This window comes from Vidua macroura, chromosome 3, assembly GCF_024509145.1.
Source record: "Vidua macroura isolate BioBank_ID:100142 chromosome 3, ASM2450914v1, whole genome shotgun sequence".
Classification (NCBI taxonomy): Eukaryota; Metazoa; Chordata; class Aves; order Passeriformes; family Viduidae; genus Vidua; species Vidua macroura.
Window position 1 is genome coordinate 38,567,036 of NC_071573.1, and position 26,096 is coordinate 38,593,131.

Sequence of the window (26,096 nt, forward strand, 5' to 3'; positions counted from 1 at the left end):
TGACCTGGGATAATGCTTTGCCCTTAGCACAGCTGGAGCCTCCATCTTGTTATGGTGGCCCAACAAACCCAAGCACTCCAAGGGGCTATCCCAGACATACCTGGATGTACTTGCTGTCTGCAGAGAAGTCCATCTGTATGACAAAACTGGCAATATCCTTGCAGTAGCCAATTCGGTTTAGGGTTGTGCCTTGAGTGAGATCATAAAAATCCACAGTATGTTCTTGTGAGCCCACTGCCAAAAACCTGTTATCTGGGCTGATCCTAGACAATAAAACATGGAGTGGGGAGGTCACTGGCTGTTTTGGTGCAAGATTTGCTTCTCATGGTAATGTGATAGGAACTTTTTTTAATGAAAAACACAAAATACCTTCTGTCAACAGCAAAACTGAACCCAAACCAAAACTTGATGCTTACGAGAAGAGGAAGACTCAGGACATCTCTGATGGAGGACAGGGTTAGATGGAATATTGGGAAGGAATTGTTGCCTGTGAGGGTGGTGAGGCCCAGGCACAGGTTCCCCAGAGAAGCTGTGGCTGCCCCACAACTGGAAGCATCCAAGGCCACGTTGGATGGGGCTTGGAGCAAGTTGGGGTAGTGGAAGGTGCCCCTGCCCATGGCAGGGGTTGGGACTGGATGAGCTTTAAGGTCTCTTCCAACCCAAACCATTCCATGACTCTATTTGTGGCTAAATGATATTAATATTGCACTCACATAAAGCCACAGCACAGTGTGCAGAGCAACACTAATCCTCTGTGAGTCAGCAACAGGAACTGCAATTTGGAGAATTCCCATAATTACAGCTGTGTAGTGTGGCTATAAATTAAAGTACCACCACAGTGCCCTTCACCAGCTCACACAGGTTTCAACAGACACAGACTTACAAAACCTCTGCAAATCCACCTGGCACTCGATGGCCATTTCCTTGAGCCAGGGCTGTGTATTTTGAGCACCTCCTACCTGATGTCCTGAATGGCAGACTTCCTGTCCCGCTTCTTGCCCCAGACCTTGAGGCTGTTGACCAGTAGGACGATGAACTCTCCGTTCCTCATGCCAATGGCCACCATCTCGCCGTCGGGGCTGTACGCGGCACAGCGTGCAGGGTGCCCCAAGCTCACCTTGTTCACCAGCTTCTGTGGGGACACACGCAACAGGCTCACACCTCCCCAGCACACGGAGAGCTTCCAAACATAAAGTATAAAACTTGCTTAATTAAAAACAAATTGACTCTGTTTCCCTCTAAACATAAACCTGAAATGTCACACCGAGACTAACATCCCACCAGGCATATGTTGCTAAGCAGACTTCAAAATAGATATGTGATTCGGATGGGGGGTTCATGTTTGCATTCTTTTGTAGACTGACATTGAGTTTCACACCAGAAAAAGGACTATTTAGCAGAACAAGCTGAAAAACCTATTTCCTAATTTGTTTCAAAGAGGACTTTGACATCTTCAACAACTGATTGGCACAGAGCTTTCCCATTTCATTTGATATGTGGAAACGTCCCAGAAAGCTCTTGAATTTTCACCTATCTGGTTGTATTTATAATAGATTAATTTCCCTCATTAAAAATTATTACTATTATGTCAGGTAACAAGCTTTTGGAAAGGCTTAAGCTGGCCAAAATAAGCTGAAAACTTTTTGGTGTTTTTTTTTTTTTAATGTTTTATTTGTTGTTTTTTAAAATGGTCGTTGTTAGTCAATTTGACTTGGAAAAATCCCTGAGGCAACATGCAGAGTTCCAAAGGAAGACTCTGAAGAAGAGGGAGCTGTGCTTGCCAGGAAGGCAGAATGATGGGCAGGGGCTGTGTGTGTGTGATAGCACAGTCTGTGTCACCCAAATTCCACCAAAGTGGAATTTAAATGCTTCCTTGATCCCCCAGCCTGCAGGTTTGGATCAAAATAAACAATGCCAAACAAGAGGCACTCCATGGGCAGGTGTGCTGCTGAATCCCTGCATTCCTCTGGGAGTGCTGGTGCCAAACATGACCAAAACCTGCTCAGGACAAGGCAAAACCCTGCTCTCATTCCAGGGCTGCTCAAAGGCACAGCTGGAAAAATGGATACTTGGATAAAATATTCATTTTTAATCATATACTTTTATGTTCACGGTACTCACTTTGTCCGACAGGTCCCAGATCCTGGCTGTTCCATCGTTGCTTGCAGAGATAAATATGTCTTTGGAGGGGTGAGTTGCCAAGCCCCAGATTTCCCCTTCCATGTGACAGTCAATCAACAAGTTTGAAGCAGCACTTTTTTCTCCTACTTCAAGGATTTCTCCATCTTTTGTTCCCACTAAGATTTTCCCCTGTTTGTAGCCAAAGAAAAGGAGTGGAGAGAGATGGTCAGTGCAACAGTAACTGCCATGGTTTAAACTGCCAGATCTTCCTTGGCAAATACTTGGAAAAAGCATAAACAGATTAAGCTTGTCATTGGTTAATGGCTACTTGATTGGAAATATAAACCAACATTCATCAGTGGTGTTTTTATCAAGGAATGTGTCAGATTCCAGAGCAAAATGAAATAGAGAACATCCCTGGAGTGTTCGGCTGGACAGGTCCCACCTTGTGCAGCATCACTACTCCTTTCTCATACACAATTTAAACACATGCAAGAGTGACTACAGCAAGGCAAATGACTCTGTTGTTTCTACTGTGTTCAACTTCACCAAAACTTGTGATCTCTCAGTAACTCCCAGTGGGAGTTTTGTGACTTTAAAGAACAAGCAGAAGTTCAGGAAAGCAGCTGAGCTCTGCCCTCTGCCCCCAGCCACTCCTCACCTTGCCCCGGCACACGGAGCGCACGCACTCAATGAGCTGCCCAGTCTCCAGCTGGAAGGCTCGGCACCGCTTCATCTCCTGGTCCCACAGCTTAACTGCTCCTCCCTCCTTTGTGCTGAAAAGGAGGCCTGGTGTTACCTGGATGGCTCCTTTACACATGGAAATCCCACCAGTATTTCTCTGCTTAAATCACTAAACATACATTAACCCACCTTCCACTCTATATCACTATTATGGTGCAATGGGAAGTAAGTAATAAAAAATTAAATGCTTTCACACTTCATGTTTTAAACAGCACCATAATTTATACAAACCAAATTGATTTCTTGCCAAGTATCTCAAATCTCTGTTTCTTGGCAAATCTGTTTCTTGTGGTAATCCCAAGACCCACAGCATGTCCACTGGGAGAGGCTGTCTGTAGTTTGACAGAACTAACAAATGAAGAGAACTCCACTTATGGCAGGACCCCAGGCAATAAGAGCTTATGCAGGTGTTTGGAACAATTCCAAAGAGGTTCAGCGTCTCCCTGCCGCATAACATGTGCCACTGTGATCCTCAAGTATCCTCCTTTAGTCCTTCACTTACTGAGCCATCTGGGCAGGTTACATAAAATTGAGAGTGAAGCTGCGACAGCAGAGAGACCATTTATCTCTGGGGTGCTGGATAAATAAATGAAAACAAAAACCACACAAGCGAGACAGAAGTTGGGCACTTTAGGAAGATTCTGTGTCTTACGGCCTCTCCTTCCCTCCAGTAACAATGAGCCCATCCCGCAGAGTCGTGTACATGGTGAACACTGGTCCTGTGTGAGCCTTGGCCACCAGCCTGACCAGGAAATGATCCTTCCACACGTAGACATCTCCATTTATGGCACCAGTGAATGTGAGGTTATTCTGCAACAGACAGCAGCAATCTCTGATACAACAGACACCTCGGCTTTTTTGTTCAGCTTCGAGTAAAATTCTTTAAATTAAATTTAAAAGTCTTAACAACCACCCTGGATTGTCACCATTGGTGGTATCACGGGCATGTGTCATGCCAAATACCATTAGCAGAAACAAATGATACACAAAATAACAGATCACAGTTTAAGTTAAACAGAAAAATAACCAGTGAAGGGAGAAAAAAAAAAAAAAAAAAAAAGAGAGGAAAAAAAAAAAAGCCAGGGCAGTAGGTGTGCACAGAACTTAATAGAAGACAGTCACCCAGTTGTGCTCAGGAAATTCAGGGAAAGATCAAGGTGCACAGGTTTTAAATCCACATTTCACTAACAAGCACTGGGTTGTATTTCAGCAAATAAAACTGACTCTTGCAGGTTTAATACAAAGGTAATGTAAAATCCTGTAGCAGGTAACTTGAACTCACTGCTCCAAAGGCAACAGAGAGCATGGTTTGCATTTTGGCATCTTCCATGGAACCAATGACCCCTTTCTTGTAGAGCAAAGCACTGCCAGCCAAGGTCCAGAACTTCATGTGTTTGACCCCCACGGACACGAACTGAGTGTCGGAGTCCGGGCGGAACTCCACAACGAAGATCCTCTCCAGGTGTCCTCCCCTACTGGCAACTTTAGCTCCTGGTTTAATGATGAAAGGAAAGGATAAAAAACAAAGCTGAATTTACCTGAGAAATTAAGCTCTGATATGCTTCTATCAAGTAAATTGAGCTGGTATTGGATTAGAGATCTGTGTCCCAGATGCTGAAAGCTGCAAATCCCAATACTGTTTAGTATATCAAACATCTTAATGCAACTCCCAAAGTCCCTGGTTGCATCCCACAGATTTAGGAAATGCAGATTTAAGGCCTTCATAGCACAATCTGTCTCCTGGGTCAGTGAAATAACACAGAAATATTGGCTATCATCTGGTGAAAAATGCACAAGGACACACTCATGAGCCGAGGCCCTTTTCCTCTCCCTCCACCATTTCCAAAGATAATTATTTTCTGGAAATTACTTCCCAAAGGCCTATCTCCATCATAGTACTTGAAGTGTTTTAGGAAAGAAAAAGAATAATTTTCCTTAAATTCATGCAATTTTATGTTAAGCATCATTCTTTCCTTAATTTCCACTTAGAATAGGTGTTTAAAACTTATCTTCCTGTTCATATTTTCTAGCCCTTTGCCATCTTTAACTGATTGACTGGGATAGAGTAGGGAGACAGAAGTCCAAAGACTTGAAAGGCAAAGCCAATTATTGTGCACAGTCCTGTTAGGCTGAAGGAACATGATTTCCCCCTGGTCTGTACCTTCCTGCCACCTCCAGACAGTGATGGTGTGTTCTGGGTCGACTCCCACTGACACCAGAAGTTTGCCAGTGGCACTAAAGTTCACGTAATTGACCCCTTTGGTGTGGAAGCAGCGCAGCATGGAAAGGGTTTGTTTGCTCATGGCATCCCATATATGAATTGTGGGGGTTGTACCTGTGAGCAGAGAGAGGCATTAAAAGAGAATTAATTCTGGAAAGCTTCAGTGCAAACCAGGCATTTTTCAAGAACATTTAACCTGAACAGACATTAGTTGGGGGTTTGGATTTCTTTGAAGATTAGCACTACTGGGAAACAAAGAGAAATCAAAATAGCTTGCAAAACACAGGGGGGAGGGGGCAGGGGGAATCATTCTAGTCCACGAAGTCAGACAAGTGCTAAAAGAACAACATTAATGAAGAGCCTCATGCAAAAGAAATTGCCTGCAGATGTTTCACTTGTATCCGTGGTTCACACAGATACAACGAGGCAACATGGAACTCGTACAGGATTCTGCTAAATTCACAAACAAATCAGCCTTACCTGGGAATTCTGTCATGTCACCTGCATTGTGAGAGCAATGGCAAATGAGGAAGCACCAAGGGAAAACAATAGGTGAAATAAGTCATGTGACTTGTGCTGAAGTGCCAGCATCAGCACCAGAAGGAAAACAAAATTAAAAACTTGGAAATGGATATGGATTAAATCAACAAAACAAATAAGCAGGAATATTGTTGAACTTTTTTGGGTATATTGGCTTTTATACACAAATATTGCAACAATATTTAGTACTTTTAAGTTTAAAATTGGTATCTAAAAGAAATGTTACAGGCATGCAGGTTTTAAAAATTATTAAATTCAAAAGTGAAGTGAATCTCTAGTTATACAAAGTATCAAATCAAACTCTGAAGCACTGATCTCCTGAGGCCTAGGAAAAGGGTCTTTAGCCTTTTCCATGTCATAAAAATCAGTGTTTTGCACAGCTCTGGCACCACGTGCAGGTTTGGGTGCTCCCTCCACATTCCAGCTGCAGTGACCGTACTCAGGACAGGCAGCAGAGGGTTTGTGTTTGTCACTGTGCTTATCACTACAATTCCTTGCCCCACCCTGTTAAGTGACTCCTGCCCTCAAGTTATGGATTCCATTCTCCTTCTGGAATGGGCTGAGACATTCTGATCCTGTTCTCCTCCATAAAGTTAATTATTTCAGCCTTAGGCTGAGAGACAGCAGATCCTTATAAAGTTTTGGGACAACTCATCCTGCATTCCCCATGCAAAGTTTACTCCTGCAGGACTCTCCATGTAAATAATAAACACTCAAACACATGTGGTTTCTCAGCTGTCCCCTAACTTCTGCTGAGATCTCTCTGTTTCTGGCCTTCTCTGTACAGCTCCTGTATTCCTGCAGAGAAAATGATGCTCGTTGTACTTTCACTGCTAAACAGTGACTTGGGCACAGGAAGGCAAGAAGGAACTCTATAAATCAGATTATTGAGATGATTAGGCAGTTTATCAAAGTTTGCCTTCTAAAATATGGTTACACTACAATTAACTCTAAAATCCATTCACTCACAATCAGAGATGGAATTGAAACACTAAGAAAACGTTGGAGCTTGATTCCTTCTTCCAAATCAAACAAAAAGTAAAGTTCCCCCTCAGAAAAGCCCCAGATAAAGCAGTGCCCTGAAAACTGTGAGTGAAGCTTTGCTGTGGGGGTCACATACCGATCTGGCTGGTGGCCACCACGTTCTTGTACTTGGGGTGCTGGTTCACTGTCAGGCACAGGATGTCATCAGTGTGCTCCAGATAGAAGCTCTGGCTACCTAATGACATCCAAACAGGATTTCAGTCACCACAGGACCGAGGGAAGAGCCACCACAGAAGCACAGACTATTTGGGCAGCTGCTACAACTCTGTAGGGGATGAGGGGCCACTAAGGCTGCCCATGGCTGCTCTGCTCTCATTCCCAAATGCACTATGGACACAACCATCAATACACAGAGGTGGATATAAAGGCAATATTTGTAAAATTATCTATATGCCCAGGGAATCAGCCCATAGCCACCATAACTGCAAGAAACACCAAAACTGCCAATGAAAAGCCCAGGTTTCCCAGTGAAATCCCAGTGAATTGAGGCAGTGAGTGGGGAAGTGGAGGCAAAGCCCTCCCAAGGGAAGAGGCCCAGAAAGGACAGATGGGGCCTTGTTTCCCAGCCCACAGGCTGTCCTAGGACTGCAGTCCCCAAAGGCCACCTACAGTGGGTTTGTGCTATTTATCAAGATGCAAAATGTGGGAAACCCACAGGAAGATTAAAAAGTTCAGACTTTCAATCAAAAATAGTTTTCTTATAAAGCTATTTTATCTCCAAGTATTTTTTCAAGTGGAAATACCAGTGGAGAGGTTTTGGACAATGCCTGCTGCAGCTGTGTGGAAAATAATGTCAGCACCATCGTTCAGGTAATGGAGGTTGTTGCGACAGTCAAATCCTCTGTATCCAAACACATGGTCTAAAGCCAGCTCCTGCTCCAGGAAAACAAAGAGAACAAGAGTGAAATGGAAGACAAAACAAGATCAGAGCCTGGACCACTTAAGGACAATTCTAAATTACACAAGTACAGATATTTTGTAGAGGCAATAGAATAACAAAACAATAATTAGTTATCCCCACTCTGCTCATTTATTGAGGCATAACATTATCAGAGGCTATCAACAACCTTTAATTGGTCAACTAAAGCACTGGACTTATATTATTTTCTTTTTTAATTATTCAGAAGGCTATAAATTCCCTGGTTCTGTAAATTCCCACTCCAAACAGATACAACTCACAGAACAGGTTGGATTTTATTCCTCTTCCCATCACAGTTTAATATTTATATAGGGTATCAGATATTTTAAAGAAGCTATCTGCAGAGTTTTCAAAAATCATTCTTATAAATTACCAAATTTCCACAGACCAAATTCTGACCTTAAAGTCCTTAAAGGAAGCCAGGGCAAGCTATAAGTAACTCTGTAATTAAGACATTAATCAGAGGTGTAATTGCAGCTTACAATGAGCAATTGCGAAGGAAATTTTCTCCAGGAACCCAGGATGGTTAATGGGTTGTTGTTAGAGCTGCCTTGGAGCCCAACTTAATGACTGTCCCAAACACAATCACAGCTCACTGGGAACAATACCAATTTGCCATAGACCAAGTGTTGAAAACGGTCCACACAGGTCACAGAATATTCCCCTGGTTCCGCCTATTATGTGGGAATTCAAAATCCTGCACAGGATTCTTCCTGGGCCAAAGTGCTGGTTCTGGATGTATTTCCCTTGGGATTGAGCAGGGAGCATGGAAATGCACATACTCTCTGATTGTACCTGCCCTTCACTGAGAGACAAGACAGGGGATGGATTTCACCCAGTACGTGTTACTTTCAAAGAAATAGAATAGATATTAATTCTGACCTCAACTAGTTTCTTTTTTTTGTTGACATTGTTCTTTTGCAGTTTCTCAGGCTGAGGAGCGGCTCTGCTCACAGGTGGCCTGAAAAGAACATTTAAAAAAGGAGACAATCAATCTATTTGAAAGTAAAACCCAACCTTAAAAAGCACAGCATGTATAAGCGGCAAATGGACAGTTGCCCCTGTATGAGCTTTTTTTCAGAATTGTACAATAAACTGATTAAAATCCTGCACTTTTTGATAGAAAGAGCAGAAACATTGATGTAGACTTCATGGATGAGTGGCAGAACAAACAACCTTACATCATTCAAAAATCCTCAAACCATAACGATTTAAATTCATGGAAAAATCCTTGAATATGAAATGATGGTAAATTGATGCTTTCAAAAACAATCTGAAGTAATTTCTGCAGCTGGCAGTTGACCTCTGCCCAGCCTTGCTTCTTCTGAGAAACCCCGTCCCAAAACCTTGACATGGCTTCAATAAAATCTTCTCAAAATCATATTAAAGATAAAATGGTTTCATTTAAATGCACAAGTCATTCATCCAAGGTAATCTGGGAGATTGAGGCCAGCAAAGCTTTTTTATATAATTACAGTTGCTAAAAGTAGATAAAGAGACAAATGCAGAAACACAGGCTGAGACAAAATCTGATGTGTGCAAATGGTCTGTAAGGCCAGATAACCTCTGCTGCTGCTGTTGATCCTGCTGGGAAAAGAGGGACAGAGCTAAGGGGAGCACGTGAAAAGCATTCCCAGAGTTTATGATTCCAGAAAAATGTGACCTTGCTATTACGTTCCACATGCTGTGAAATTTATTTCTGTCCTGAGACCGTAACTACCAGTAATTCTCATTTTGCAAAAAATTATTGGAGAATGAAATCTCTTTTGTGTATAGGGAACTGTTTTTTTGGGATCTGGATTTTTCATGGAAGGTATTAAAAGCATGGTGGACAGAGAACAGTGGGGACTGAGCCCTGTGGGAATGAGCAGCAGGACAACCTAAGCTCTGAGACAGAGCAAAGCTGGAGGTAACCAGTCTAACGCACATCTCAAGCACAGCAAGGACCAACAAGCACATCAGCGGGTGACCCCATGACACGAAGAGAGTGAGAGTTACCTTGATCCCCTTGTAAGCAGCAAATAAAGCCAAGCAAGAAACTTAATAGAGTTTAGGAGTCACTTCTGAGCACGAGACTCATGCACAACCACTTTCAGAGCGCAGCAGTCATTCCTTGGGCACAACACATGCTATCCAAGCATGCCAGCAAGAACTAAAACAGAAACCAAAGAGTGCACAGACCCAGAAACATTCCACCCAGCATCCCTGGGCAGCCTTGGAGCTAAAGATCCTGCAGGATGGAGGGGAAAGGGAAGCTACATCCAAGCTTCCTGCACACTTTGCACCAGAGCAGAATGGGATTCCATGGTTGGTTTATTTTCAGGAGCCTGACAGGGAGGGAACTGGTAGGAAGTTGACAGTTTCCTAGGCAGTGCTGAGACTGCACACAATGGATGATTGTTCTCTATCCCAGCTCAGCTGCAATTTAGCCCACAATTTCTGTGAGGAGGCCAAGTCACTCCCAGGACACCCTGTCCTGCCTTGCCCTCAGGGAACAAGTACCTTTATTTCCTCAGAGAGCGGTCACTCAAGTCCCCTGGGGTGACCCTGGGTGGAGTGGGACCTAGCAGCGGTGCTGTCACCAGCAGGGAAGGGGCAGTGGGGGCAGAGGAAGTTATTACAAAACTTAAATGTCTTGCAAAATAAATTCATTATTTCAATTCCAGCCCAGATTTATGAGAGCCACTGAACTGGCACTTAGGAAAATAATTGTTTTCTTGTATGCTTTTTTCTGTTTTAGTGTTATTTCAAACTGGATCATTTCCACATTTCTTTACTTAGGAATATCAAAGTTTATGACAAGAGCAAGCCAAAATACTTCATGAAAGCAAGAGAACACTACCACTGTGACATGCTTGATAGTCACCAGATTGTAAGCATGAGTCTTAATTTGGAGACACACACAGAGATAGTTTTATAGATACCTACTCAGAGCACACACAAACACAGATGTGTGCATTCATATATACACAGCCATGTATATATACACACACGCGTGCATTCACTGCCTCATCACCCTCTTAATAAAACAAATGGAAAGCAGCACATTTGAAACATTGTAAGAACTCATTTCACTTTTAACAAGCCTGTGACTTCATCTAGTTTGTTTTCACACAGAAGATGACACTGCCAAGACAAGAAATTTGCACTGTAGCAAATGACATCCCTTTGCCCTGTTGGACCTGTGCAACCTGCATGGCACATTCCCAGCAATCCAGGCCTCGGCTAGACTCCCCATCAGTACTTACTTGACAATTCCCTGCCTCCAAAGGAAAGCAAGTTAAAACATAACACAAGCATTAACGGTTTCTTTGCAGCAATTGAAAACAAATGTGCTTAGATCATGTTATGGCATGGAGGAGCTCCAGGAAAGATAGGATACAGTCAGATATTAGAGGGTTTCAGTTCTTTGGGTACTGTGAATACAGCAGAGAAATTTCTGTTACTCATGGCAATCTCCAGCATGTTCTCACATGAGGACAGGCAGCTGTCAGTCAGGGATAGAAGTCCAGATCCAAACTGACAAAACCTAAGCACCACCTTCATGCAGAAATGTGAAAAGATGTGAGTGAACATTCCCTCCAGCCACAGAGGGGAGAGAAGCCCAAATCAGGGGTGGGGTGAACAGACAGCACCAGGATGGAGAACAACATATAGACACAACAAGAGCTGGGCTGGGGGGAAGAGGGAATGGGGTTTTGGAAGAGTGGGGCACCTTGAGGGAGGAAAGAGATGTGATCTTAGAGAACAGGGCCAAACTATGAGGGGAAAAAAGCTAGGTCTGTTTAAGATGGAAAATAAAGGTCAAAAGAAAAGGCAGATCAAAAATTGTTATGATAAATTCTATGGGAGGGGGATATAAGCAATCCTATTTCCAGGTTACAGGCCAGAATTGCTGTCTAGCTGGAGATGCTGACTGAAGCAGGAATAAACTGGGGAGAACACAAACATTCTACTCCAAGATCAATAGGAACAGCATGGGAACTCCAGAAACAGCTTCATGTGAAAGGGACCAACAAGGTCTGGAGCAGGGACAGATTGACAGGAGTGTCCTGCAACCAAGAAGGTGACAGGCTGAGCCAGCAGTAGTGGGTAGGGAAAAGCTTCAAGCCCAAAAGGGAGACAGACATGGATTTACATGGCTGCAAACTGGAGAGAGAACACACTTGGATCTACACAAACATGAGCAGGACTACTCCTGAGAAGAGAAAGCAAGGTTCAAGGAGAGGAAAGGGTGGTAGGGTTGGATTGGGCAAGAGAACAAAAATCCAAGGTTTAAAAAATATACTGTTCATTTCAGAAAAAATGCAAAAGCAGCTTTTAACTGTGCCCTTCACCATGACTCCCAAGTGCCCCCAAACTGCTGCAAACTTCTCAAGCTTTTTTTAATCCCTTCCCAGAGAAGGGATTAAAAGATTTTGTAAATTCTAAACCCTTGGATTTTCCCATCCCCACATACACATGAGTTTTACATACAACTTTTCCTGCTGTTATTTTTTCTTTACACTTTGTAGCTATCATAAGACAACAAAAAGAATAGGATTCAACATGAAAATACCCTGCTCTCAAATACAGATCAAAGCAAAGCTCAAACAGAACTAGAGAGAAATATCAGTGGTAAATTATGTTTTTAAAGGACTGAAAAGGCCTTTAGTCACAATAGGCCATAGTTACAATATTTAGAACTTCACATGTATGCTGAGGCACTCTTTAAAAAAAAAATCAAAAAGTACTGCAGGACATATGGTAGGGCCAGCTGTTGTCACTGCCTGTCAGAGCAGCTGGCCACTGCATTCCCAGGTTATTCCAGCTCAGTGCCCAGTGAAACGAGCACTACAGCAATTATTAAGGAGGGTAACCATTGGAATGAAACCTGAGGGCCTTTGTTCTGAGCACCTTGGGAAGTTGTTCCCTAAACAGCTCCTGTACCACCTGGCCCTGCTGTCCCTCCCACCCTGGACACACTGAAGGAACAGAGCCTTTTCCATTTATTTTGGTATTCCCTGCATAAGCTCCAGCATGTTTTAAAGCCGTATTGTGTAAATAAAAACACGGAACCAATCATATATAGCAGATCCATGACAGAACATGAGAAACACGGCTTTTTCCATCAGCCCTGGACTACCTCCTGCACAAAAGCCCTCAGAAAAGCTGAGTATTTCACATCACCCTTCGGGCAGAGAGCACTCAGGTTCAAAGACAGAGGTACTGGGAATGCATGACAATGCTGGCACGCCTCAGTTCCACTCCCCCAGGTGTCACACAAATGGAGAAGACCTTTGAGCCAGCTCTGTGCTGACCTGTGGGAGCAGTGAGATTGACTCTGAGTTCAGCTGCTTGGCAGGGACTGACAAATACCAGTCACAATGTGTACAAGCCTTGGGGACAACTGGGATGAAAGCAGCAGGCTGTCAAATGCATTGACGGTGCATTAACTTGACATAATGCTGTTGAGAAAGTACAAGTGAATATTCCAAATGATGCTCCTCATTCTCAGAGAGGGGCTTTATGCCAGAATAAGCCCAAAGTCATTTTCTCCACCCCAAGGATGTGTTTTCTCAGATATATTTTGAATGGTCCCCACCTACACATAAATACAACACAGATTTGTATTCAGAGCTTTTGCACTGCACCCACAGATATGTGTGTGCAAAGGTACAGGAACCAAGGCTGTAACCCATATATCTAATAATTCACTTCTTGGTGCAAAGGCTTGCGGGGGCTATTTTGGAAGCTTGTATCAGTTAGCTCATGTTATTTTAAAGAAATCAGTAATTTAAAGAGTAAGATTTGAAGAGAGAAAATACAACTTCTTTAACTTTTCATCTTTATCAGGACATATGATTACACATGAGGCAAACACCACGACAGAGACCAGGCTCTCAGGTGGGTAATTCATGGAGAATGAGACAAGCCAGGATGCTGAGAAAACGGAAAACCAGACAAACATGCTAATGCTGCTTCTTGTTTTCTACACATTCCACTGCTTTGAAGGAGTTCCCATCACCAGGTTCATGTGGAGTCATGCAAATTGAGCTAAAGGAGAGCTGCAGATGCAGGGGGTGTGTTAGGGGTTAGTAGGAGGCCAAATGCAAACAGGTCTTTGCCTTTGAGATTAGTAACGCAAATACAGTCATCAGCAAGCTCGTGTTATTTCTCATCACTTCAATTCTTGGTTTAAATGGTCCCAGTTCAAAAACCGGCCCTTTCCTGAAACAGCACAATTCTTCTGTGACACACAGCAGAGCTTACAATTGTCCTGGATTGTCTGGGACAGTCCCGCCAGTGGCCAGGCGGTCCCGAGGAGTGGAAGCGCCACATTGGGAGCTCCCACCCCGCGAGACGGCTCCTGCAGGCCCTCTCGAGGGCACCCCGCTCCTGACCACGGGCACGACAAGGGGTGCCAGCCACAGGGGCAGAAAGGGAGACAAGGGTAAGGGTGGGTGGGGAGGAGAGGAGGGAAGGCATGGAAAGGGGGAAAAAGAAAACAACAAGGTCGGGGAGAGGAGAGAGAAACAACAATCAATTAATGATCTTAACCAAACACATCAATATAACTGCAAGACATTTTAAAACTGTGCCTCAGCAGCAGCTCTCCTGTCACTTTGCCATCCTAAAGCTGTAGCTGCTGATGGAGACAGGAAATGTTGTATCCCCCCAAAAATACCAGGCCATGATTTGATTCAAATACTACAAGTAAAATCTATCATGTAACTTCTACACTCCTCCAAGATATTTTCAGAATCATGATTATTTTAATTACATTTGAGTTAGACAGGGAAAATAAATTTCATAAAGGGCTCACATTTTCTTTTCTAAGGGAAAATGTTATTATTACTCCTAAGTTTGTACTAATCACTGTACAGTTCAGCTCCCAACCCTACACTTGCAACCTTCTCAGGAGTCCCGTCACAGTTCCTGAGATCAAACTCCTCCTGAATTGAACAATTAATTGTTATTTCTAGAGAAATTATGTACCTGAAGGTTTTCAGATTCACCACTTCCTATTAGAGAAGCACAGAGTCCTGCAAGCTTATTCAAGCAAACAGAAGGATTAAAGAGATCGACATGTCTTGTCGGTGCCACATAGCACCTTTGAAACGTGTTTGATTACATAAGCTGGAAAGTAACTTCAGCAACACTTTACCCTCTAAATATTGCTATTAAAAGAAAAAAACCCAGTGAGAAAAAACCCCAAGTCATTGCCCCCAAGAAGCAGCCCTAGCTATTCCTACTTCTTGCTTAAAACAGAAACTTGCTTTTTCCTCTTTTTTTCCCCTTTCCTTAATATAAACTTGCTTAATTACAAGTTTCTTCTCACTATACCATCACAATTTTTCCTTTCTCAAAGCCAGAATGAAAATACAGCAAGGGGGACACTCCAAAACCCTCACTAGATGTTGCAGTGAAGTGGGCCAACAGTTTTCCAGGCCTTGGGATTTACTCACAGTTTCTGTTCTAAGCAGCCTTCCAGCTTCTCCCATGGTTTTCAACACGTGGACAGTAAGTTACCAATGCCAGAATATTCCGTGCACAAAAGCCATTAAGTGCACAATCACTGGGGTCTTCAGTATGGCACAATTGCAAAGGGAAAGATCTGAAATATTTCCCCCCGAAAAACTTCCTCCTCAAAAGCCTACCAGGTTTCCCCACATACCTGCCTAAAAGAGAATGGAACACATCCTCTGGGTTCCCTTCTTAAAACCTGGAGGGGCTGGGAGAGCTACCTCAGCTGTGCCTTTGGCAGAAAATCTAAAGCTTTGGGAGCTGCCTCCAATATTCCTTGCTGCATCTTCACTCAGCCCTGTGCACAGAGATTTCAAGACTCCACAGCCTCAAGGCCTGCTAACTAGGGCCTTAGATTCCCCTGAACATTTAGGATTTCCCTCAACACAGACAGCAGAATACTTGCAGACTTTCCATTTCACCTGGATTGCTCAAAAGTCACTTCGGACCCCTGGAGATGCAAAGAAAAGCCAGGCCAGGGATTTCAGAAGTTTGTCATGGGCAGACAAACCTTTTCCAGCTGCTACATTCTTTTGAGTTCTCAGAAAAGATGGAATTTGGCACAGCTACAAAGCTTCCCTCATACTTCATACATCTTCTGAGAAAAGTCAGCTTTAACCTGAGGCACAACTGGGAGTGCCAAGATTCTGCAGGAATTATGCCCATATTGTCCCACTGTGACCAGAAATTGCAGCATTGCAGTAGCCAACACATGAATCCTGTCTTACTGCACCCAAACCCCAGCATCTTTCACAGCTTAAGGCCCTATCCAATCACAACGCCCTCAGAAAGCAGTTTTGCTGACATTTCGCCGTAAAGTTGGCACTTCTGATTATTTCACTATAAATTCTCACTATTTATATTAATCGCTTGAAGAAAGGAAAGTGAATTGATCTTTGCTTAACAAGTGACATATGTAAATTATGAGATTTGTTGTCAGATTGATTAAAACAGCAAATTCCAAATACCAAAGGTGTGATTGTACAGACGCATCTGTAATTTAAAAAGGAGATTAAAAATGTGTACAAGAGCTGTGACTCTTGAGCAGAAAAGATGGGAAGGACAGTGACAAGGGTTTCTTTTTAACCTAGATTAAAACGAAGTACAAAACTGTTGATAACACAGAGACAGTAAGAAGAAAAAAGATAGAATAATGTTAAGGCCTTGCTTTTTACTCTCCTCAGTCCAGAGCTTGGGGATATAACATAGGATGGGTTATTCCCTTGGGATGCTCTTTTCATGTGCAGCCATTGTGAAGGGACTACTCTAGAAGTCAGGGGCAACCTCACTGGAGAGGAGGTGCCTCCCCATTTCACCAGCAATCAACAGAGTGGCAGTGTGGAAAAACTGGAGCAGCTTCCCCAGGGCTTTGTGCTGCTGGGTAGACATGACCTGCTCTCCATGAGAGGGGCTGAGGATGGGGACAGGTTCCAGAGCCTGTGCCATCACACAGCACAGCCATGGGTGCAGAGAAGGGAAGCTTCCCAGGCACCTGAAGGGGGATTTTCACTCCTGGACTGGAAATGGTGCTGAAAAGCTGCACAAGACACTGATGCTCTTGCTTAAATCATCAGTAATTCTTGACTACCAGTCATTTTTAAGCCCAGCTTAATCCATCAATTAAACTCACCCTACAGCTGCTTTTGCATCATCACAGCAGAATAAAACAGCTGGACAGTAGAAGGGTTTCTGGTGCAAAACAGCTGTACCAATGCCACTTATTATTCCTGTAACAGTTTAGCAATTCACCCAAAATAAAATAATAATTTTCCTTTTTTAAACTCAATTTGCAAACATTTATGTTTACCAGATGATACACTATGCCTTTTTGTAAAAAAATGGAGGAACAAAGTCTTTATTTGAGGAAAAGAGATATTCTTAAAAGAAATGGAAAAAGAGAAGGTTATGGTCCAGTATTTTATTGTAAAAATCACTGATCCTCCTCCTGCATGGTATTGTTAAAATGCTGTGATGAAAAAAATGGGTGCAACATTTTTCTTGTTGTTCATACCCCACATTTCACACCCAATTCTCCTGTTTTGCACATTTACTGAGCAAAAATGGTTAATTACTTTCTGTTCAAGATGCTCAGCACCACATTCTTTGAGAGCTTTAAAGACAGAAACTTATTTTTCCAAGGCCTACATGAGATTAGAAAGTATTATTAACTTCAATTTTGTCTATAGAACTAAGCTGAAATTCTTTCCATGGGTTAACCCACAGCAGTCCTTTATGCCAGTGCCCAGCAGGGGGGGCAATAGCAGGGAAACTCCTGATTAAAGATTGATAATTTCTAGGAAAATACTCTGTCAAAAGAGATAAAATGGATTCACAGCTGAGTCACCAGCTGGATTCACAGGTAGGGATTTGCTGCTCCAGATATTGAGGAGGAATGTACTTTACTGTTTGTAGATGCTCCTGTTCTGTCCCATCAGATTTTACCACCCCCTCCTTTAGGTCTGTGTTTCACTGGACTCACCCTCTGTTCTTAGCTCTTACCTCTTTTCTTTGTTCTCCTCTCCAACACTGTTCCCCGTCCAGCTAATTTTTTTTAGAGTATTTCAGCCTAAGGCCAGCATGTGCCATGGGAAGTTCCAGCTTTAACAGTGACAACCCAACACAATTACAAGTGACTGAAAATCTTTTAATAAAAGCACCACCCAAAGCCTTAACCACAAAATATTTACAAGCTTACCACTATCACAAGTACTCTGCTGTAGACACACACTGGTTAGGAGAGAATATAAATGCTCATGTGAATGGCAAGAGAGAACACAACACTCAGATGTGTCATATACATGTATTTTTCTCCATCACGTTAACGTGTTGCACTCTGTGAACACCATTTTAAATGTTATCTGGTGAATTTAACAATTCCTGTCATATTTCTAAGGACTAATTTTAGTTGAATGAAAAGAGATGCAAAAGGGCACACTTGGAAGCAAAAGCCTTTGTGGGACATACCTCTCTTCCACTGAAACCTCCTTCAGCTGCTGATGGGGTTTTGTGCCTTCCATTTCTCGGATGCTCATGGCATAGATCTTAGTGGTGTAGTCAATTGCTTTTTCTCTTGCAACATCACTGTCATAACCTTATTAAAAAACAAACATAGAATAAAACAAGCTACCGTTGTTTCATAGTGGGACAGTAGAGAACAAGAAGATCTGCAACAATGAAAGGAAGGAAACAAATGCTACCAAGCTCTCCTTTATACTGAAATTTAGCATAGCAAAGCATCAAGTTAAATGCCTGTGTGAATCTCTGATTGAGGCAAGGAAAACTGAATTAAATCCTCTTTACCTCCATCTTCTTCTGCATCTGTGTCTGATTCTTCACTGTCCACCAGCTTGCTCTCCTGGATGCCCAGGAACTCCCTGGTCCAGATCATGAGCGCGGTGTCAGCGCCGCCAACGGTAAGGAGCACGGAGTCATTGTGCAGCCACTGCACGTTGGTCACCTGGGCACTGTGCCCCACGTACTTCTTGAACCTGGCATGTTGACCCTGCAGCACAGAGAATCCCCCACTGGCAGCCTGGAAGAGCGCCTTCCTTCTTTTCCTTTCCCATCACTGAAAAAAACCACACTTCTTACCTTCACTGGGTAGGAAAAGAGCTTCACAAACCCAAAATCATCTCCTGTGGCCAAGAGGGTTCTATCCTTTGTGAGACTGGCCGCGTTGACAACGGTGACGTCGCTGTGCATGGGCCAGATTCCCTCACAGGTGGGACCAAGCACACATGTCCAGGTGTCCCATTCAATCTTCTCTATCTGCAAACAAAATTCCCCCAAAGAAGGCTTCTTACTTTAAACATGCCAAATACACATTAGTTTCATGTGTATATTTTTTCTATGTTTGACAATTATTTTTATTTTAATACTTTTTAGTTCTTAAGAAACTGTGCTGTTCCAGCTTGTTAATACAAATTGTGTATCTTCATCAAAAGACTTAGCACTTTAAACATTCCCATTTTCCAAGGCAGAGCATGATTTGGATGCAGATCTGCCTGAAGATTTTCTGAAGTGCTAAACATTGGCAATTTTGTAGTCGTGTAGAATTACATGTCACAAATAATCAGCTTCATGAAAAGCCAGGTGCTGCTGTTTGAAGGTGTTTTATAGCCCATATGCAACTGGTTATGGAGGAAACAGGTGGCTTTGAGAAGGGGATTATGGCAAATGGCTGCTAATAAATAAAAATAATAAATTTAGAGATACAAGCAGAAACCTGCACATTCTGCCTTTTATAAATGCTAGGAAAGACACAAAATAATTCTAACCATTGTAAATATAATATTATAAAAGGAAAAAAATACACTATTTGAGGACAATCCTTAAAATTAATTTTCACAGTAAAAATAATCCAGCCCATGATTCATACCTCAGCAATTCTTATAACATGTCTTTTCCCCCTTGGTGCTTCAAAAAATAGTTGTTCTTTGGCACCAGAATTGACTTGCAATAACTTTCCTGAATACAAAAGGAGAGTTTGTTATGAATCTTAATAATTATTATGATTATTAAGAACTTTCTTTTGATAGAGTGAAGAGTTTTCTGGGGGTAAATTAAGAAATTATCCTCTAAGGAGTTATTCATAGCCAAAGTAACACAGATGCTTAACTTCACTCTTGTAAGGGTCCTATACTCTGATTCAATGCATGAGTAATATTTTAAATATCATCCAATATCCTTAAGAAGTTGCTGTTGCACAGCAAATCAGTTTCTGCTGATAGTGAAAATTTTGCTTGCATTTCAGCATAACACTAATGGAAGTCAAAGATAAATGCATGTGCTATTAATTTTCCTAATAATTTTACAAGGCAGCTTTGCCAAAATTGGAACCTTTGCCAGCTCCCATCCCTTCTGCACTGCTCCACTGGCAGAGCCAGCTCCAGATCTGGGCTGCCCTGGGATGGGAAGTTTGCTGTGCCCATGGAGATGCTGTGGTGTTGCTGCCACCGGCTCACACTATGTTTTGGGGCTGACCAACAGCAGGGAAAGACCTCAGGCACACAGGTGGTCACACACAGATCACATCTGCTCTGGGAAGGCTCACTGGCATAAGCTCATTATGGATCCTGCTAGACTTAATTAGTTGGGACCATCAGGCTCTAGCTTCTTGCAAGGATTGCCACATAGAGCTCAGCAAGGAAAGGAAACTGGATACCAACAAAGGTAATTGCACTGGATCCACACAGTGCTCCATGGGGAAAAAGCATTTGCATCAGTCGTTGATCTCAGTAACTGGAGGGGAACAGTTTTCTGATATTCCATTTTATGGGCATTTCCAGTCTGTATCTCTGGCCAACACTTTACCTCTGGAGTCCCAGTCGATGTGGGTGATGTAGCTGGAGGCACCTTTGCAAATGCCAACCCTTTTGCTGGTAAGGACATTGTAAATATCTACAAAGTTATCATGGGAAGCCACAGCCAGGTATTTTCCTGATTCTGTAAGGAGGAGACACCAAGGTTATTAAAGGGCAAATCTTCTAACTCATACTGGTGTGATTTTCACCACTGCAGTGAATTCATCAGGCAGGGGTGGGCCTGTTATAGTGCAGCACACAGCCACATGGAATTGTAAAGTATTTAATGCATGGAGCACACACAAAGCCAATCTTCCTTTGGAACATTCAATCTTGTCGAGACAAGAGAAACAAACTGCAAGATAAACACTCCTCTTCCACCTTATCATCTGGTTGTACCTCGTGAAAACTTTATATCCGAGATCATCTCCTTCCTGTGGTGGAAAGAGACCATGTCCTCCACAGTGTCAGCATTCACCACCAGAAAACTGCCGTCATTCAGCCCGACCGCCAGGGCTTTCCCGTCGGGAGAAAAGGCACAGCAGCGCCCGCCTGTGGAAGCACATGGAAATGAGTCTGTCAAAGTTTAAAAGCTGGGATTGAGAAAACCATCAATGAAGTGCAACTGAAAGGTTTCTACATCAAATATGTTGTTTTAAAACAGATTTGTTATGTCTTGAAAAAGATATGTTACAGAGGGGTATGATGGATGCTTCATTACAGGGTGCTCTGGAGTTGATAACCATGATTTCATCTCTTTTGAAACAGGTTTATGTGCAAATACCACCTTCCAGCCACATTCTAAACACACCAATGACAGAAATAAAACAAAAAAACCCACCCAAAACACATACAGAAAGGAAATCCGGAAGGAAAAGTCAAAGATTCATTAAGGGCAGTGTACCTCTGCCTCAGCATTATTCCTGACATACTCTCCTACACCTATCCTCATCCATCCCCAAATTCACCTCTCCACAACATTTAAGTCTGTTTTCTCCCAGCCAGTTAGGGGTTCCTGTGCTCCAGATCTGTCACTGAAAATGAACAATTTAAAATTTCCTGAGGGATATCAATGAATTAATAAAATGAGTGATTTTGAGAAGGCAGCATTTCAACACAGCTTATCTAATTTTATATAGAGGAGAGGAAAAGTTTTAATTTTAGAGAAGTTGGTTTAACAGGTAAAGCTCATATTGACAGCAAAAGATGACTGTGCTCAACATACAGGAAATTCTACTTTTGTCTTTATAAGGAAATTCTTTTATGTCAGCAATGTACTGCCCTTAAGTAGTCCTAGGGAGGAAAGTGATTCTGAGGTCAACTCATTCCCCTTGAAATTGGGGGAAAAGAGACTGAAGTTCATTTTATTATTATTCACTACAATACATTACAGTCATTTCTCTTCCTTCCCTTTGCACTGACTTGACACATGCCAAAGAAAATTTATTTCCTGTTCTCCCAATTTCTTAATGACTGTGTCCTTTGCCTACCCAATCAATGCTTGTGATGTGCCCTGAAAGCAGAGAGGGAGCTGTTCCAGAAGCAGAGGATCCATGGCTGCCCCAGGGCCTGGCCAAGGCAGAGTTACCTTTTTTGAGCTTCCTCACTGCCAGCATGCGGTGCTGCGAAGAGAGCTCCCAGATGCGCAGGGTTTTGTCGTCACTCACGGTGGCGCACACGGGTAGGAGAGGGTGAGCTGCCAAGCCCCACACTTCTCCTTCCATATGGCCCTGGAGGAAAGCATTCCATACAAAAGGAAATAAAGCCTGTGGGGCTGTGTAATATGTTCTAACTTTGCCCTGCCTCATTTTGCAAGTCCCAGGCAGTAAAGCCTTCACCATCTCCTCTCTCAAAAGCTTTCCAAAATACCTGAACGTCTGCTCTGCCTCCCCCAACAAATGTCTAAAACACTCTTCCATCCCCCTCTCCACTATTATTGACTATAATTCCTGTTCTTCCAATATTCTCCTTTCCAAACTTGAGATTAATAGGGAACAGTTACACCCCAAACAGGATGTTATCCTGAAATCCTAATATTGGCTAATCCTCAAAGTTTATGTCCTTTTTTTAGATCCCTGATTGTCCAAAACACATAATACTTCGTTTTAATCTTGCCTCAGATTCTCAGTTTTCCAACTTGTTAATCACTCTTCCTGCTTTTTTCCAGCTTTCCTTCAGCTTGCATACAGTTTGCTGGCACTGCACATCAAGGTTAAATAATTTCTTACTGCTCTCAATCTGCATTAGTGAATTAGTTCAATGCTTTATAAAACAGAACCTCACATATCTTGGATACTAAGGCAGTCATGCAGGCAAGACAAATTTGAAGGATTACCTTATGTGATGAAAATTTACTGAAAAAAGAATACCAAAGAACCGGCATTTTCGTAAAAATACAGGAAATAGTTTGCTATTGGATATCCATACAGTACCTGAACAAGCAGAGTCATAGGCCCACTTTTATCAATTTCAAGTATTTCTCCATTTTTAGTTCCTACCAGCATGTGCCCATGTCCCAGGCTGATGGCTCGGATGGAGGGATTGTCTTCTAAAAGTAAACCTGAAGAATGCCAGATTATTTTTAATTTTTTTTTAAATTTCATATCCCTTGCAGTTTATATAGAATTCAAATCTGTTCAAAATCATGAACATGAGATAAAAATTGCCTGATCAAACTGCCAGATAATCCATGGATTCTTTCCTAATACAGGGAAGGGAGTTTGTCTGTACTGTGGCAGTGTAATGACTGATGTTTCACTGCTTTAACAGTGACAGGGTCTGAGTGGCTCGGGAGTTCCAGCACCTCAGACTAATGCTGTGATTCCATATGAATATCCCTTTCCAGACTTCCACACTGAGGCCTTCAGAATTTAACAGGGCCCCTGCTCTCACCATAGGAAATGTGGCCAGCCAAGGAAACTGGATTGGCTTTGGAACTCAAAGCCAAACTCAAGGCTGGGGACATTTCTCCTTAAAATCATTTCATCAATGAAAACAAAGCTCAATGTCATAAAAAAGCAGAACAAATTATAAATGACAAGGAATACAAGAAATACATCTTATATGGATCAAACCAGAACATTCCAGCACAGAGTAAGTAGTGTGTTGCTGTTCCCTTTGGCTTCTGGTAAAATTTGACACCCAGTCCCTTCCCTTTTACTACCATTTACCACCCTCCATGCACACAGTCCTTATTGAAACACACTGAAAACCAATACCTTTAGAACTAGCAGAGAGTGCTGCTCTTTTAATAGCATATGTCTTCAGACATCTCTCAAACATATCATCCCAAAGGGCCACAATTCCATCTTTTCCACCTGTTACAAAGCCCTGCACAATCACAGTAGGAGAACACACACAAATGTCAGCACTCATGGGAGAGATACAAAAGGACATGTCCAAAGGCACAATAAAGTCTCCCCTGATTTTTATCCATGTGTCAATCTAAAAATACTGGAATCTGTACCTATGAGGGAAAAATTCAAGTGGACAAGATTTAGAGTTGCTTTTCTAGGGTTATAAAGATTTGCAACCATATGGAGCACACACTGTTGTAAACAGGAATGCTGGACCAGGACATTTGCCTGCATGTGGGAACAAGCGATGGAAAAATGTGTTTTACCCTTAGAAGAGGCAGTAATTGGCAGTAACAGCTTCTCAAGTTATTCCAAATTCAATTGACTTAGCAGATGCTTCAATCCAAGTTCTAATAATGCATCAGGGACCAATTCTCTCATTAATTCCCTGGGTAGATTATCTGGGCCCAGTGGATGCAAAAGAGCATAAATAACTAACCAACAAAAATCTAAGTGACGAGGGTGTTCAGTGCCAAGATCAAACAGAAAAACTGATAGGAAAGCTGGGAACAATTATGAACAATTAGGGCCAGAAAGAATTGAGCCACAGGGATATTAATTGACCTTGATATATAAAAATGTTAATAGCTAACATCTCATCCTTTACTTTTACAGTTGAAGCCATAACCTCCAAAAGGATATTCCATTATCAACATTATCTTCAAATTGCCAGGGGCAAAACTTCATCCTAAGCTCATTTGTGTGATGCAAATTTTTTGCCATAATTTCTGTTATAGATGTATTGATGCAACCAAAAGAGAATTCTTTACCTGGAATAGCTAATTCAAAACCCAAAACCTTTGGATATATAAAGCCTTGACTAAGACACAATGATAATATTATTAAAAATCATGTTTCATACTTTGGAAACTGGTAATGCACAAATATTCTTGAGATCAGCTTGAAGAGGCAATGAATGTTACCCATTACTCTCCTGTGTTTTACACAAACATGAAAACCACACTCCTGAGCAGAGTGAGAAATAAACTGAATTTTTAGAGGTCAGAAAGCTGTTGGTCAAGTACCAGTACATGGAACAGGGTGCTTACAAATCCAGGTCTATCAAATAACAGAACTCATTCCTACTGGCTTTGTTTGATCACAAACACCTCTAAAATCCATGCAACAAAAATCACGGTGAAGGAAGGTGATAGATACCTTGTCCAGTGCATGCATGGCAAATACAGGTCCATCATGGGCCTTCACTGTCCTCAGCAGCAGCGTCTTCTTCCAGATGTAGATGTCCCCAGTGGCAGCCCCAGAGAACACCAGCTCCTCCACGCGCCCGTAGGAGACACTCATCATGGTCTCCAGCTTCCCCACACTCCCAAATGTGCCCCGTTTGGAGGTGAAGCCTCCACCTGCAAGAGCAGCACAAGGCCTGTTCTGTTTGGGCTTGTAGCCACAGGGCTATAAAGGACAAATGTTCGACCCCAAGATCTCCTGTGGCTGCCTAATAATGGAAATGCAGAGGGCAGCGCACAAGGGAAAAGCACAACCAAAGAAAGCGAACCTAGCAATGACAGCTCTGGAGCAGATCAGTCTCAGGTTTTCAGACTGTCTTCCCAAGCAAGAGACAAATTTGGTGAGGAAATGTGCAAAAACAACTACTGCAATGTCTGGCAGGATGGTTTTTGCCCACAGCAGCTTCTGCCATGCTGCTTCTCTGTAGAGGTGACCACAACTAGAAGATTGGTTTAGTTGTCCCCTGGCATCCTGAGCTTTTGGCAGCAGTTTCGCAGAATAAATGGCAGGGTTTGTTCCTCCTCTGGTTGTCTGAAAACCAAATCACCACAGCCTTGGTTTGGGTCAGAAAGCAGAAGCAGCCATAAAGCCCATAAACCAATGCTTAGGCAAAAATACACATAAAATTACAAAATATCATCTTCATATGTAGGCTTCACAGCTGACACCACATTAATTTTCCACTCCATTGAGCAAATCTGAACTAAAAAGACACCATTTTTATTGCAAAGAGACTATTCTTGGAGTAAGATGCTGCTTAATGCACATTCCCACCATGGAATTTGGCAAACAGCAATGCAAGTCTATGTAATCACTGCAAAAATAACCTAAAGACTTAAAAAAAAGGCAAAAAAACCCATTATTAATCTGAGAGCACCTGAATCACTTGAATGCTTAAACTATGGTATGAAGAATAGGAAGCTCTTAAAGTTACCTAGTTTTGAGCTGTTCTGAGTACTTGTGTCATGTGTACACATCTAAAAAGTCATGAAGAGCAAAAAATCCAGTCCTGAATAAAAAATATCCTCAATCGGAACCTGATTTTCAGAGAGCCAAGGATGCTTGCTTAGGAGAATGCCTTAATATTATGATTAGAA

At 42.4% G+C, this 26,096-nt stretch overlaps 1 protein-coding gene across 2 annotated transcripts in view; it reads right to left on the reverse strand.

Moving 5' to 3' along the window:
- The window catches only part of EML6 (EMAP like 6), an 87,956-nt gene that overhangs the window by 5,043 nt on the left and 56,817 nt on the right, over window positions 1-26,096 (reverse strand). Inside the window, exons 18-40 of one of the 2 annotated variants that reach the window (XM_053972600.1) lie at window positions 24,913-25,115; window positions 23,617-23,728; window positions 22,831-22,958; window positions 21,987-22,128; window positions 20,798-20,950; window positions 20,409-20,540; window positions 19,474-19,562; window positions 18,687-18,863; window positions 18,396-18,597; window positions 18,060-18,186; window positions 10,838-10,852; window positions 9,588-9,596; window positions 8,472-8,550; window positions 7,414-7,543; window positions 6,747-6,845; window positions 5,567-5,587; window positions 5,027-5,200; window positions 4,148-4,356; window positions 3,518-3,675; window positions 2,783-2,897; window positions 2,122-2,310; window positions 960-1,180; window positions 101-263 (exon numbers count right to left, since the gene is read on the reverse strand). In XM_053972600.1, coding sequence (XP_053828575.1) covers window positions 101-263; window positions 960-1,180; window positions 2,122-2,310; window positions 2,783-2,897; window positions 3,518-3,675; window positions 4,148-4,356; window positions 5,027-5,200; window positions 5,567-5,587; window positions 6,747-6,845; window positions 7,414-7,543; window positions 8,472-8,550; window positions 9,588-9,596; window positions 10,838-10,852; window positions 18,060-18,186; window positions 18,396-18,597; window positions 18,687-18,863; window positions 19,474-19,562; window positions 20,409-20,540; window positions 20,798-20,950; window positions 21,987-22,128; window positions 22,831-22,958; window positions 23,617-23,728; window positions 24,913-25,115 — 3,047 coding nt within the window. The remainder of the gene's footprint in view (window positions 1-100; window positions 264-959; window positions 1,181-2,121; window positions 2,311-2,782; window positions 2,898-3,517; window positions 3,676-4,147; window positions 4,357-5,026; window positions 5,201-5,566; window positions 5,588-6,746; window positions 6,846-7,413; window positions 7,544-8,471; window positions 8,551-9,587; window positions 9,597-10,837; window positions 10,853-18,059; window positions 18,187-18,395; window positions 18,598-18,686; window positions 18,864-19,473; window positions 19,563-20,408; window positions 20,541-20,797; window positions 20,951-21,986; window positions 22,129-22,830; window positions 22,959-23,616; window positions 23,729-24,912; window positions 25,116-26,096) is intronic. The other variant, XM_053972601.1, reaches the window with a different exon arrangement.